The sequence below is a fragment of the Chrysemys picta genome, chromosome 6, assembly GCF_011386835.1.
Source record: "Chrysemys picta bellii isolate R12L10 chromosome 6, ASM1138683v2, whole genome shotgun sequence".
Lineage (NCBI taxonomy): Eukaryota > Metazoa > Chordata > Testudines > Emydidae > Chrysemys > Chrysemys picta.
Window position 1 is genome coordinate 78,843,935 of NC_088796.1, and position 15,284 is coordinate 78,859,218.

Here is a 15,284-nt window from a genome sequence, read left to right on the forward strand (position 1 = left end):
GCTGCCTGTTCAGCTTTTTAAGGGTGTTTTGTTCCACAGTGATCCCTCTGGCCAGTTAAGGAGAGGCACTGACAGACAAAAGGGATTTCCATCTAGTCCTTGACTGGAAGATGGTGACTAGGATGTAGCGCCTTGAGAGCTGGGAGGTAGAAGACTGCTCATGAGAAGGGAGGTGTGTGTGGAGGGGGAGGGATCATTAGTCACATATTATTTAGTCCTGATTCAGCAGGGTATTTCATGTGTTTCAAGTCAGGTACTTGCCCAAGGAACTTATTAAATCTGGGCCTTCAGCTGTGATAGCATTCACTATATGCTAGGTACTTTCCATACACATAAGACGACAATCCCTGATAAAAAGATTAGTCTACTATGAACACAATATTAACATTAGAAGTAACTTGTATGAGAAGAGATTATTATACTGTGTATTACCAACAATGGCGTTGTTTCCACCAAGCTCTAACAGACTCCGTCCTGTTAAAATAAGTAAATAATAATGTGAGTTAAGAAGCTAGTTGTGAGTAACAATCATAGACTGTCCCTGTACAGTGACTAATACCTTATTCCATGAATGCTCCCACTGAAACCAATGGTACTACTCAAGAACTAAGGGTAACACAGTCTATCCTACAGTGAAAGTTTTTGGTTTAAAATTTTTTTTTAAAAAACACTAAAGTAGTGCAGCGTGTGAAAGACATGGACAATGAGAGAGATGATAATGAAATCAAAGGGGATCAGCAAGAAAAATTAGCACTTGTGCTTATTTTCCTGGCAAGCGGGGCCAGCTCCAGGCACCAGCTAAAGAAGCAGGTGCTTGGGGCGGCCAATACCAAGTGGCAGCACGTCCGGGTCTTCGGCGGCGGGTCCCTCAGTCCCTCTCGGAGCGAAGGACCTGCCACCAAATTGCCGCCGAAGAGTGGAGTGGCGCGATCGCGCTGCCGCGACTCTTTTTTTTTTTTTTTTGCGCCACTTGGGGCGGCAGAAAGCCAGGAGCCGGCCCTGCTGGCAAGTGTCCTAAATCTCTAAATTTGGAGGAAGGTATGGCCTTCCATTCTTTGATGAGCCTTGATAGCGAAAGCTGCTCTGAATTATATAGTTCAAATCAGGGAGTGACTGAAGAAAGTGCAAAATGCAACCCAAAATCCTCAAATGGAGGGATAGTGGCCCAAGGCTTTTGGTTTATGCGGAGAATAGTCCATTGAAAATATCTAGATGTTGACAACCGGGCATGGATCCAGGATTCAGCAACACTTCTGCAGCAGAGGCAATTTGTGATATCCTGATGATAACACACCCTCTCCCTTTCTTTAAAAAAAAAAAAAAAAAGGAAAAGATGGGGCAGCTACACTTGGGTCCGGAGAGGCAGTTACGCATGGATAATTTTGTTGACCCCTCCCAGAAATCAGTGCTGACCACAGTGGCATCATCAGGAGGAGAGATAGCTCAGTGGTTTGAGCATTGGCCTGCTAAACCCAGGGTTGTGAGTTCAATCCTTGAGGGGGCCACTTAGGGATCTGGGGCAAAATCAGTACTTGGTCCTGCTAGTGAAGGCAGGGGGCTGGACTCAATGACCTTTCAAGGTCCCTTCCAATTCTAGGAGATAGGATATCTCCATTATATTAAATTAAATCACACACTAGACAAGAATCAGGTAGATTCAGAGAGGCCATCAAAAAACAATTTGCAGGCCCACTGAGTACAGCAGAGGCCAGATTTCAGGAGACTCTAAAAAAGTCCTGGATTAGGCTAGAGTTAGCAGAAATGCAGCTTCGCTGCTGCACTTGTAACACAAGTTTTAAATAAATAAATAAATAAATAAATAAATAAAAGGCAACTGAGAAGTTCTATTTGTCAGAGTTCTCTCAGCCCCATTTCCTAAACAAATAAAACACTTAAAGGGGAAAAAGCAAAAATCTACATACTTACCAAATCTCTCTTGAACCATAAGTGCCACCTGCTTGCCCACCTTAGTGCTGCCAGTGAAAGACAGCAGGTCCACTCTCTCATCTCTTGCCATTGCTGTGCTACATAAGAGAACACAACTATCCTCAAAAGTGTGTACAATTGGAGAAAGTTGACATGAGAAGTGTGTTTCTTAATTATAACTAGGGTTATGATTTTGTCACAGAGGTCTTTGGAAGTCATGGATTCCGTGACTTCCATGACTTGAGCCTGCAGCGCCTGGGAGCTGCAGGGTCTCCCCATCAACCATGGTAACTGGGAACTGTGGGGCCCAGAGCTCCCAGCCATCGCGGGCCGTGCGGGGGACCCTGCAGCTCCCAGGCACTGCGGGCTCAAATCACGGAGGTCACGGGCGATGGAGGGACCCCACAGCTTCCAGAAGAGCTCCCAGGGGTGGTGTGGGGACTCCACAACTCCCCATTTTGTCATGCATAAGAAGCCCATGACCTTTCTTTATTGCCCATGATCTGTTTGTGATTTTTACTAAAAATATGCATGACAAAATCTTAGCCTTAATTATAACAAAAGGTTACATTTATGCTTTTGAAAGCCAGGAATACAAAACAGATTTAAAAGAATCAAGTCAGTGCCTAATTGGAATGCAACTCAAAGAATCCTAAGTGCCGGAATAAGTGCCATATTTCCATGTCAGATTCTAGTACCGTGACATCTGCACTAACTCTGAAGTCTAACCCTGCCTACAGGAACAAAGCTGTTTAAGCACTTGTTTGCTGTTTGTACAGCACCACTGGCATGGCAACTAACCTAATGCTATCAGGCCCATGCTGTCAACTACAACTTGGGGTGTAGGCCTGCCAAGGCTTTAGGCACTTTGTGGGCTCACATGCACCTCTATGGGAGTGAACATCCCCAACTGGCATGCCCATGAAGGTTGTTGGGGGGAAGGGATATAGCAGGGACTATACCCAGGTTGTATTCTTTATGGCTGTTCAGAGAGTTTGTTAGATGTGGCTACGAAGTAGGGGGAGAGGGGAAGAGTTAAAAATGGGGACAAATACCCTCACCAAACTGGAAGCTAGTAATATGGTTGTTCCAGCAATGGTCCATGAAATTATTAGTTACATATTTACAGTAGTGCCAGCAATGTGCTGGATGCCTTCCAGACAATCAAGATAGGATGTTTCCTGCGCTAAAGAGTCTCTGGATAGACAGGCATGTCCAAGTTAGAGGCAAATAAAACAAGGTAGATTCAATTAGTTTCTAAGTGGTAGTACAAGGCTCAGAGAGCGCAAAGCTATTTTCAAACTAGACTATTCCCATAAGCCTCCCTTCCGCCATTCCCTTCCCCACAAAATGCAAGAAGTTTTGCCTACCCGATATCTGCTCCACCACATATCAGGGAGCAGATTGCACCAGGCACTTTGTTATCCTCCAAAACTTTGGCTACTATCCTAGAAAAAAAGAGAAATTTCTTGAGAGGCTGGGATTTGAGAGATCTCAGTCAGATGCATGCGATAAAAAAAATCAGCAGTTACTATTTTCACCTTGTCGCAAAAAAAAAAAAAAAAAAAAAAATTAAGAGTCTATCATCTGTATCAGGTGCACTGTTTATATAGAAATATATTCTCCTCTCTGAAAAGATCTTTGTCCAGTGTAATAGTAAGGCTTATAACAAAATCCACATATTTAAAATATAGTGCATCTTCCAGGATGTAACTGGCAAAGGGAAGAGAGATGAGCATATAAAATCCCAATTATAGCATAATTCATAGTATTTCCTTTGGAAAGGAAAGGAAATTATTCGCAGAAGTAGCATCTAGCATTTGAGGGGGGGGGCAGGAGCATACTCTCAGGAATGAATAGTATTATAAATTCATAGATTCTAGGACTGAAAAGGACCTCGAGAGGTCACCGAGTCCAGTCCCCTGCCCTCATGGCAGGACCAAATACTGTCTAGACCATCCCGGATAGACATTTATCTAACCTACTCTTAAATATCTCCAGAGATGGAGATTCCACAACCTCCCTAGGCAATTTATTCCAGTGTTTAACCACCCTGACAGTTAGGAACTTTTTCCTAATGTCCAACCTAAACCTCCCTTGCTGCAGTTTAAGCCCACTGCTTCTTGTTCTATCCTTAGAGGCTAAAGGTGAACAAGTTTTCTCCCTCCTCCTTATGACACCCTTTTAGATACCTGAAAACTGCTATCATGTCTTCTCTTTTCCAAACTAAACAAACTCAATTCTTTCAGCCTTCCTTCATAGGTCATGTTCTCAAGTACTGTAAATATTGTAGTACTTTCATTACTTAAAACGGGTTAAAGTGCATACAAGCCATCTCCTCAATGTATTGATAGTGTCATCACAGGTGTCACCAAGTGGCACTATTACAGTTGTCCAATTTTTTTTTCCTTTGCATGTGAGCAAGTTTTGATTCTTGGGAAGACATGCTGGCTTGTTAGTTTTGGATTAGGCCAGGTTCTGTTTTGAGGCAACTTCAGGAGAGAGAGAGAGGAGAGAGAGAGAGCGCTGTGCAAGCATCAGGAGAGTTTGCCTCAAGAACTAACACTTATCAGAGCCTGAAGTTGCTTCCTTAAATCTAGGCATTGGTGTTGGGCTGAGGTTCCTGGAAGCCGGAAGCGTCAGCATGCTGTTTCACAGTCTCACTCAGAATTGGTATGTGCACAAACAAAACATGCTACACTTAGAGCATCACGCAGACTCTCCATCATTGATTTCTCCTCCAATGAGAATCTGAACTGCAAGACCCCAGACATCTGCTACTGCTCAGCAGAGGACTCAAAAAAGGGGCAACCAAGGGAACAAATTTATTCAATATACGTTGTTGTCTGTATGGCAGGGGAAGGAGACAAAGCCACTCTCGTCCCAGCCACAAGCTCTCAGAGACAAAGTGCAAAAGCAATTATATGTACATATATTCAAAAACTTACTTTGTAACAGCTACGCTAATGAGGGACGTTGTAGGAGCACCTTTCCTTTAAGAAAAAAAATGCAAAATCATTTTCATTCCCAAAAATACAAAATACCTTATGCAACTCTTGTAATATGCAAGGAATCAGAGTTAGAGGTAAGGCACAGTAAGCTTAGCCAGACATTTTCAGATTTGAGTGTCTAAACATTGAGCGACTTCCAGCTAAGTATCTAGCATTAGAGGTGTTACGGATCCAGAACTTCTAGTGAAGTGAAGCTGAGCTACAGCTACATCTGCTGTGATGAGCAAAGACTACCACTATCAGCATTTTAGTTTAAAGTATTTGTTGCAAAGTATTTGAGCATCTTACCAGAGGCAAGCATTCCCACAGATCATTGCAATTGCATTATTCCAACCATACACTGCTACGGGGAAGTTAAACGCAGTGATAATTCCTACCAATCCCACAGGATTCCACTGTTCTATAAGGGCATGGCCAGGTCCTGAAAACAAAGACACAAATTAGAGCAATTTGATTGTGTGTGCGTGCCTGACTGTTTTGCTCAATAAATGAAAAAAGAAAAGGCATGGACTGCAACAGATCTTCAGGATCTGAGACAAAGCCAAAGTTTGTTGACTTTTGGGACCCATCTATTTTGTTTATCAGAAGTAGGTGGATGGTTTATCTTATCTTATTTGCAGTGATGTGGGCAGCACTCAATTTATTACCTTTGTATTGGCAATTGTAGGACATTTTTTAACACAACATAAGATACTTGCTGATAAATGCACCAGAATTCATTCAATAGTTGCATAGTTATCAGAACAAAAACATAGCATAAGCTCTACTGCATAACAGAGAGTATTTTTCTAATAACCGTTAGGACAGACACAAAAATGTTAATGCAGATAGCCTGCTAGGGAACAAAAAGAGAGAGGTCAGTTTCAGCAAAATTGAATTAGAGTTGTCTTGGTGCATAGCAGTATCTTAATACATAGAAAGGGTGTTTACATTCCAGCTAGATGATCTGCTGAAACTTATTTCAATAATCCACAAGCCAGATATTTCCATCAAACAGCATCATCTCATTTTTCAGCAGAACTTTAATAGCTTTAATGAAGTCTATTTGTAGGAATTAATTACTCATACAATATATGCTGTGTTACAGTTGTACTCTACAGCATGCTGGTAAACTAGTTGTAAGGAATAATCATGTCAGTTGGATAATGAGGGAAACAAAAGTACAAGCATGCTTCTTGCTGACTCATCAATCTGCAAAGTTTAATTGTCAACAGGTTTCCCATGTCTTAGTGCAAACTAGCTAGATTTTGCTGTACTCATTCTATACTTTGATTTAGCGACTTTGTTAATGGAGAAGAACTCAGTTCTCTGTTACCGTATGTATGCAGTTTCTAATTGAGACAAGAATGGATGCACTCTGTAGTACCAAAACAGATCATCACATAGATCAAACAAGTCACAACTGCAGATACAGTAAACTGGTAACTTGCATAAATATATAATCTACAGTGCAGTAATGTAGAACGAGCTCCATTATATCCAGAACTTTATAAATACAAATTTTAATACACGTGCTTACTTTCTGAAGGCAAGACAGGTCCACCGATCATTCGGGACAAGCCAACAGCATAGTCACAGACATCAACATATTCCTGAACTTCGCCAACACCCTCGACAAAAATCTTTCCCATCTCTAGTGAGACCTGACAACATTAAGAACACACAGGATCATTTTTTAGACTCACATACTTTAAGGCCAGATGGGACCATCATGATCATTTAGTCTGACCTCCTACACATTGCAGGCCACAGAACCTCACCCACCCACTCCTGTAACAGACCCATAACTTCTGGCTGAAGTCTTCAAGTCATGATTTAAAGACTTCAAGTTACGGAGAATCCACTATTTACACTAGTTTTAATCTGCAAGTGACCCATGCTCCATGCTGCAGAGAAAGGCAAAAAAAAAAAAAAACAGGGTCACTGCCAATCTGACCTGGAGGAAAATTTCTTCCCACCCCAAATATGCCACTCAGACCCTGAGCATGTGGGCAAGACCCTCCAGCCAGACACCTGGGAAATAATTCTCTGTAGTAACTCAGAGCCTTTCCATCTAGTGTCTCATCACCAGCTGTTGGAGATACTTGGTGGCAGCAATCACAGATCTGCTACATGCCATAAATTTATCAAGCTCAATCTTGAAGTCAGTTAGGTTTTTTGCCTCCACTGCTCCCCTTGGAAGCCTGTTCCAGAAATTCACTCCTCTGATGTTCGAAACGTTCTTCTTTTTTCAAGTCTAAACTTGTTGATGGCCAGTTTATATATTTTTGCTATAAGCTGGGGACTTACCAGTTGGAAGCAACAGAGAAGACACAGATGTATTGATTGATGGCAGGATGACTATGAGCCGCCAACGTGATGGGCACCTAAAAAGGACTATTCAGTGCTATTCACCTTTCAATTCTCATATTAATCCCCATCTTCTCCAATTTAACTAATAATTTCCCATGTGGAACTGTATCAAATGAGACAGGGCAGGGTGCAGAACATGGCACCTGCTACTGCTGCAGAGACACAACAGGCTAGGAGTCTGAGTTCTGGGTTCAAAGGGCAACTTATCTTTATGGCCACTATGAGTCTGCACCACACTGCATTCAAGATCAGCCAAACAAGGGGAAAGAGGTGCCCTCCTCTGTGACTAAGGGATGGATGTTGGAGGGGCACTTGAATTTTTTTTTTTTTTTAATCCACCAACATTCATCTGTATCTGTAAAGGTGCTGGAGTGTTTTCTGCCTCCCAAAAGGCTGATAGAGGGTTCACCCAAGGCAAGGGGTGGGAGTTTGAAACTACTAGAGAGGGGCGTCCCTACCTCATTAGGAGGAGTCATAGATCCAAAGATACCATTATGATCATCTCCTGTATAACAGCAGCCATATATTTCAAGCAGGGTTCTAGTATTTTTTTTTCCCTTATCAGATTGAGAACCATGTAATAACTTCATGCTTTAGCAACTCGGAGCTGCATCACATGCTGTCTCTAGCACATTTTTCAGACCTCTGTCTGTCCACACTAGGCAGGAAAACAGTACTCTGAGTAAACACAGAGGTACCTAGAACACTAATTCCATCCTGGAAACTATCTAATGGTCCAACAGCAGCAATCCTCCGACTTTTTATATCCTGCACCAGCACTTACTGAGATCCTTTCACAGACCATCTCACCTCCTAAATCCCTCATTCTCCACATAGACTCATAGATTTTAAGGTCAGAAGGGACCATTATGATCATCTAGCCTGACCTCCTGCACAACGCAGGCCAAAGAATCTCACCCACCCACTCCCCTAACCTAAGCCTGAGTTACTGAAGTCCTCAAATCGTGATTTAAAGACCTCAAGGTGCAGAGAATCCTCCAGCAAGTTACCTGTGCCCCATACTGCAGAGGAAGGCGAAAAACCTCCAGAGCCTCTGCCAATCTGCCCTGGAGGAAAATTCCTTCACGACCCCAAATATGGCGATCAGTTAAACCCTGAGCATGTGGGCAAGACTCACCAGCCAGCACCCAGGAAAGAATTATCTGTAGTAACTCAGGTCCCACCCCATCTAACATCCCATCACAGACCACTGGGCATATTTACCTGCTAATAATCAAAGATCAATTAATTGCCAAATTAGGCTATCCCATCATATCATCCCCTCCATAAACTTATCAAGCTTAGTCTTAGTTCTCACAATTTTTCAGATCACCAGAAAGAACTTATGTTGAAAAACTCTGTATGAGAGGAAGTCTTCTTTCAGGACCGTTCTAGTATCAATGCCCTGTCTCACAGAAAGGTGGGAAAGCAGCTTGGTGACAGTTGAGCACAGTAAAGGTCTTTGTTTGGAAAGAGGACAGTTTCAGAATCATTTACATTTTTTCCTGTTTTGACAGGTGTGTTGAGGACAATGCTCTTAGGGGAAGGGGAGAAACTGGAGATGACAGCGTAACCAGGAGCCTAGTATAGTTTTAAGACCATTTGTGAATTAGAGGTATGATTTTTTTCAAGTGCTAGCTCCCAACTCCATTTAAGTCACTAAGAATTTGATGACTGGCTCCAATGGGAGCCAGCAGAGTTAGACTAATTCTGAACACCTTTGAAAACCCCATCCTCGGTTTATTAATTCATAAATATTTGTGGCCCACTTCCTGTAAACAAACTGTCTTTTAAAAAACTGAAGCAGTGCTTCCCACACAAGACACAAGTTACAACAAATACAGCTTTGTGAACTGGTACAAGAAGGAAGGGAGAAGGGGTAGTGGATGAAAAAGAAAAATATTGATCGAATTCTGATTGGATGACCAGAGGTCCCGATTTTATAGGGACAATCCTGATTTTGGGGGCTTTTTCTTATATAGGCACCTATTACCCCCCAACCCCGTCCCGATTTTTTACACTTGCTATCTGGTCACCCTAAATTCTGAACCTGAGAATTGTGACGGCATCACTTTAAAACTCTAAACTGAAGTGGCATTATTTTTAAAATAGGGCACCAAAAATGCAGACTTACATTTAGTTTCCTTTAAAAAAAAAAATCAAATCTTATTTGTTACCACAGATCATTAGTGGAAACCAAAAAGTATTTAGAAGTTATTAATTTCTCACTTAATTACCAGAGCTACATTAAAACCAGAGTCAAACATAATTTTGACTTTTTCAAATGTGTACACGTTTCTCTGGATACCTTACCAAGCTTCCCAGATCTTTGATTTTCTTTCTCAAGGCATCGCCAATCTGCCTCACTATTTCTCCACGTTTAGGTGCAGGAACCTAGACAAAAAAAATTTTTTTTTTAAAGAAACTGATTCAGAGACTAAACTGCACCTTATGCTACAGGCACTTGCAGCCAGGCCACTATTTACATTAAGGGAAGACCAACCAGGTACTGTACCTTTGTCTTCTCTCCTCCCACTGACTACAGTGGGTTACTTATGTTTAATGTTAGGCTGAATTCTTGCTGAATCAGGGCCTCAAATAGAACATCTCACGGGAATAAGGGTTTGCGGGTTCTGCATCATTGGCTGAATGCAGACTTCAAATTACTGTTCTCCTTATCCTATTCCAGTATACATGTGGATCATTTTCAAACAGATACGAGCTTTAGGGACCTGTCAGAAAGTAAATTCCTCACATACCATGCTCAATATGCATTTTTACTGCCCTCCTTTTTAGTCCAGCCAGTCCTGATTTCAGATAGTGAATTGTGAATATCTTGCTAGAGCCCAGTGTATAATGTACTTACATGACAGAGCAGTTGGCAACATAATTCCCTATTTTAAGAGATGTCTTACGTAGCTAGGCTACAGAAGCCAAACTGTCCACACACAAAAAAAAAAAAAAAAAAAGGCGATCTAATCCTTTTGGTTGCAAAAACAACCTTCAGGACGTGAGCTTTATGTAATCACTCCAGTAATATCTACCAGAGTCTGCAGGCAGGCTGAAACTATAGTACTGTTGATATTAATGGGAACAATTAATACTCAGCTGCTTATCGATTCTGAAGCCTACTATGAATATTTTAAATGTTAACCTTGTTAACTATATTTCACTGCTGATAATTTCAGCAGAAAGAAAGCTGATGAGCCAAATTCTCAACTAGCATAAATATGCTGATGTACACTAGCCAAGAATTTGGCCTGATATATTTATCCATCATTGTTGGATGTATTATTATTGGGATAAGAGCAGCTATTTTCACTAAAAGGTTTCTGGGGTGAGAAAAATAATGAATTGCAATATCCATCTTTCCCAAAATTAAAAAGTTACCCAAGGGGGAAGAAGATTAGTGCCTTCCCCATTACCACAATGATCAACTGCCCTCCTAGATACTAAAACCTCCTCCATGGGCAGCTTCAGGGTGGCGGGAGAGGATAAACCAACCAAACAAGAAACATCTCTCTGACAGACACACACACCTTTTTCTTACTTAGTTTTAAAGACTTCTAGCTTCCTTCCACTCTCTACAACAGTTTCTATAGTACAAAAACACATTACAATACAAATGTCTGTGGCACACTGAAAGTTTGGAGACACATTTAAATGGTTTACATTTTATATCAAATGAACACATTGGACCTGGAGGGCAGTGAGGGCTTGGAAAAGGTGCTGTGTGATTATGAGGTCCTTGCTGCGCAATTTAGGTTTAAGGTATCTTTTAGGACAGAGGTGGGAAAACTACAGCCGGCGGGCCACATCCAGCCCATGGGACCCTCCTGCCCGGCCCCTGAGCTCCTGGCCCAGGAGGCTACCACCGGCCCCTCCCCTGCTGTTCCCCCGCCCCCGCAGCCTCACCTCGCTCCGCTGCCGGCGCAATGCTCTGGGTGGTGGGGCTGCGAGCTTCTGGGGCAGCGCAGCTGCAGAGCCCAGCCTGACCCAGTGCTCTGTGCTGTGCGGTGGTGACAGCGTGGCTGGCTCCAGCCAGGCGGCGCGGCTGTAGAGCCGCCAGCCACTGGTGCTCCAGGCAGCGCGGTAAGGGGGCAGGGAGTGGGGGGAGGCAGGGTTCCCGGGGGGGGGGGGGGCAGTCAGGAAGGAGAGTGGGGGTTGGATGGGCCGGCGGGGGGTAGTCAGGGACAGGGGTTCCTGGGGAAGTCAGGGGACAAGGAGAAGGGGTGGTTGGATGGGGCAGGAGTCCTGGGGGGGGCAGATAGGGGGTTAGGGGCCGGGCCATGACCCCTTCCTCTAATGGCCCTCCATATAATTTTCGAAACCCGATGCAGCCCTCAGGCCAAAAAGTTTGCCCGCCCTTGGTATAGGACATGGGGGTCTTGATTATGTCTCTAACAGAAAAGGGTAATTTAGTGGATTCAGGGGTCCTTATCTGCTGTAGAGACACTTTCAAAAATATGAATAATCATTTGTCAACTTACATCTGCCCATATTTTCCATGCCTCTTTAGCTTTCTTTATTGTTTCTTCATAGTCCTCCAAGCTGGCCTAAATGAACAAGGATTGGGGGGGGAGGGAGGGGAGAGGAGGGGGAACACAAAACACAGAAGTCACTTTGCTACTGGTTGCCTGAAGCTGAAATTCAGAAGAGGCAGTGAGCATGACTCAAGCAGAATGGATTTTCTGTGGACGGTGCTGAATTGGGAGGTATCATTCTTTAGGAAAGTTATATTCTAAGCTACTGTGTTCACAGTGTGACATGCTGGTTTCTAACTGTGCTGACAAGACAGTTGCTAGAAATGAAAATTAAATTGGAAAATTAATATCATAAACAAAGATGTCTGGGGAACATATCTACTATCCTAGCCAAAGTCTACAGTTTAAATAAAGTTTTCCTTCAGCTGTATTCCCCTTGAGAAAAAAATCATAGGAATACACATGGCCCATTTAGTGACATTTTGCTTTATTATTGTAAATCCCACTATTAATACAAAATAAAAATAGTAATAATAATAAAAAGTACTGCAGAGTATCTACCCTCCCAGCTTCACTCCTTTGCACCCAGCCCATTGGGATCTATGAAGCCTGAAACCCTTGGAGGGTGGGGGAATAAAGAGAATAGGTTAACAAGCCCTCTCTCCCCCATGCTATATCTCCTCCATCTGGATCTACTGGTTTGTGCTCGCCTCACCTATGGGACCGGAAGGGCAGCATTTGAGCTTAAAGGTATGTCTATACTGAAAGAAAAAAAAAGAGGGGGGAGGGTCGTCTTATCTAGGGTTAGGTAACCCATGTTAGCTAACTCAGGTTAAAACAGTAGCAGAAACAAGGCAACTCTGCTTTTTAACTTGAGTTAACAAGAGTTACAGCCTAGGGGAAACTTGGGTTAAACTCGAGCTGTGAACCTGAGTTAGCTGAGCTGCTGTCTTCACGGATATTTTAACCAGAGCTAACCTATGTTAAGAATACCCTTTTTTTCTTTTCCTCACAGTACAGACATACATTTTTTAATGTTGTTTTTGTAATAAGGAGGGTAGAAATTTAGTTAAGCACCACAGCACAGAAGTTGTCCAACTATATTATGCACAGGTTGACCAGTGAAATTGTGAAGACTCTTGTTCCATGTCATTGTTATTATGCAGTGAAACCATGAAGAAAAATATCAGTTTCAGATACTTGGATGAGAAAGTTATGAACAGAAGCAAGAGGCACTAGAGCTAGTCACAAAATAGGAGCTTCCCTTACATCCCCCAACTCCTTAAAAAAGATTATGGGAAGGGAGAGTAGCAGAATCTCCTCCTTTTCTGCAGCACCTCCAAGACTAGAGAGAGACTGAATAGCAAAATTGTCCCCTTCCCTCCAAAACACAGGCAGGAGCTTCACATTTACCAGCCACCCAAGAGCTTCACATTTACCAGCCACCTGATTGCCAGAGACTAATATGGGTAGAGGACTCAGAGACAGCAACTTGATCAGAAATTCATCTCCCTCTCCTTCCTAGCAGCTGGGGTGGAGGACTGGTCTTCTCACCAGGGTTTTGGACTTTATTTTCCAAATTAGCCTTTGGCTACCATGTGGCCTTTTTTGAGCCCTTGCTCTAAGTAGGCACCAGAAAAAGAAAAGACAAACTTACCTGTCGCACACTTGCTATTGGCTCATCATTAGCTGGGCAACATGTTGTCACAAGCTAAAGAGAGAATATTTTACAGTCAGGTTAGGAATATGCATAACCAAGGGGAAATGTTGGTGTGTATTGGATGGAGAGGGTATGATACCTAGGGTATTAAGACACAGTGACTTTTTTTATGCAAAAAGGAATATAAGCAATAATGCAAACACATACAAAAATATACTAAACACAAAGTGTGTCAGAAAAAACTACACCAACCAAGGAGATGTTCCAGGTGGGAGAGAGACCAGACTATATGCAACAAGATAACATCGCCCTACAAAGGAGGCAAGCCAAATAATGCATATCAAAAGCTGGAGCCTGAAGAAATTGCCACATACAAACTTGTAGTTATTCAATCCTAGTGATTATTAACTTCAGAGGGCCTATAACGGGGGATGGGACAAACATCTCTACTTTGCTCTCCCACTGAGAAATGTTTTGGCACAGAAACAATAACTTTATAGGGTTTCAAAGCTGTCCGACTGCAACATAGTTAACAAGTTTTTTCCCTTTTTTCGGCAGCACATTGATTTCAGGAGCCTCCAGCTTTTGGTAGCAGCTCGCTTTTCCTAATCCAGAAAGTCAGCCACTCTTTAAATCAGTGCCACTGGTTCAGGGTTCCTCGAGCTACAAACCTACCTCTCCTCTTCCTCCCCAGATCCCATTATACACGCCTTCATTTTCTTCTTTCAGTCCCAGGTCTTTCAACCACGCATACTGGGGCTGATTGATCAGCAAAGTAGACATGAATGCAGCAGGCCTCTTACAAGATGCTAAAAGTCTCTTCCTCAGTAAAACGTGCCTGGAGAGAGCAAAGCTTAGCTGCAGCATAGCGAACAGAAGCTGTAATACAAGCAGTCAAACCTACTAGAGGCAGCCAGCAATACGTAGCCCTGACCCGCCCCCAAACTCTGGGAGACATGATTGGTGAATTCAAGGGTCTGCCCACATTCTTGATCCGGGGAGGTTATTCCGCAGGATTGTCAAGACAAGCTGTTCCTCCAACCATCGATACATGAGAGAGTTTATTCTTACAGGAAATAACATATCCTTTTTACAGACAGGGTAGTGAAAGGGGGAGCGAATGAATTAGTTACTGCCATCTAGTGTATGAAGAAATCAATGTTACAGGCACCAAGCTGGGGGATGCAAGGAACGCCTTGTGGGCAAGGAGCGTGTTTGCTTCACTGTGCAATGAAATGTATTTTTAATTTTGCAGTAGAGAATGTTAAACTATGTAGCTTCCTTTTTTGCGTCAGAGTGAGGCTAACAGACAGCTTTGTAAAAACTCATACTGGGATTTGAAACGAAGGCATTTGAGAACTCTGAGACAGCAAAACCCTTCAAAGCCTGAGTTCATAGAATCATAGAATATCAGGGTTGGAAGGGACCTGAGGAGGTCATCTAGTTCTGGAACTGCACTAAATTCTGTAGCTCAAAGGAGATAAAACACAATAATCCATCAGTACCGAGGCTGCAAATCAAGATCCACTCCAAAATATTTCACAAGGAAAAGATGCCATCGTAGAAAAGAACAGGGGAGCCACAACTGAAAAGTGCCAGAGTCCTGGAGTACTGTCATGCTGAAAGCTCCCATGCCTGGTTTTCCTTGGCTTCTGTTGGCACACAAGATTACTGCTTGCTGGCAATATTTAGAAGATCTCTGGTCAGTTCCCCTCCATCTGTTGATACTTGGTTTCCCCTGCATATAATCCTTGAAACAGGTTAATACAAATGGGAAAGGGCTGCTGTCTGCTGATCACTTGTCAGATTGCTTCTTTCTCCTTTTGCAGTGCTACCAGACTGCCAGTCTTT

The 15,284-nt window shown here is 42.8% G+C and overlaps 1 protein-coding gene across 1 annotated transcript in view; it reads right to left on the reverse strand.

Moving 5' to 3' along the window:
• The window catches only part of ALDH7A1 (aldehyde dehydrogenase 7 family member A1), a 25,357-nt gene extending 10,855 nt beyond the window's left edge, over positions 1-14,502 (reverse strand). The window contains exons 1-10 of the mRNA XM_005310723.5: positions 14,109-14,502; positions 13,431-13,484; positions 11,780-11,845; positions 9,603-9,683; positions 6,457-6,580; positions 5,226-5,358; positions 4,875-4,919; positions 3,297-3,374; positions 1,927-2,024; positions 433-474 (exon numbers count right to left, since the gene is read on the reverse strand). Of these exons, the coding sequence (XP_005310780.1) occupies positions 433-474; positions 1,927-2,024; positions 3,297-3,374; positions 4,875-4,919; positions 5,226-5,358; positions 6,457-6,580; positions 9,603-9,683; positions 11,780-11,845; positions 13,431-13,484; positions 14,109-14,300 (913 nt within the window). The 5' untranslated portion in view covers positions 14,301-14,502. The remainder of the gene's footprint in view (positions 1-432; positions 475-1,926; positions 2,025-3,296; positions 3,375-4,874; positions 4,920-5,225; positions 5,359-6,456; positions 6,581-9,602; positions 9,684-11,779; positions 11,846-13,430; positions 13,485-14,108) is intronic.
• Between the last annotated feature and the right edge of the window lie 782 nt (positions 14,503-15,284).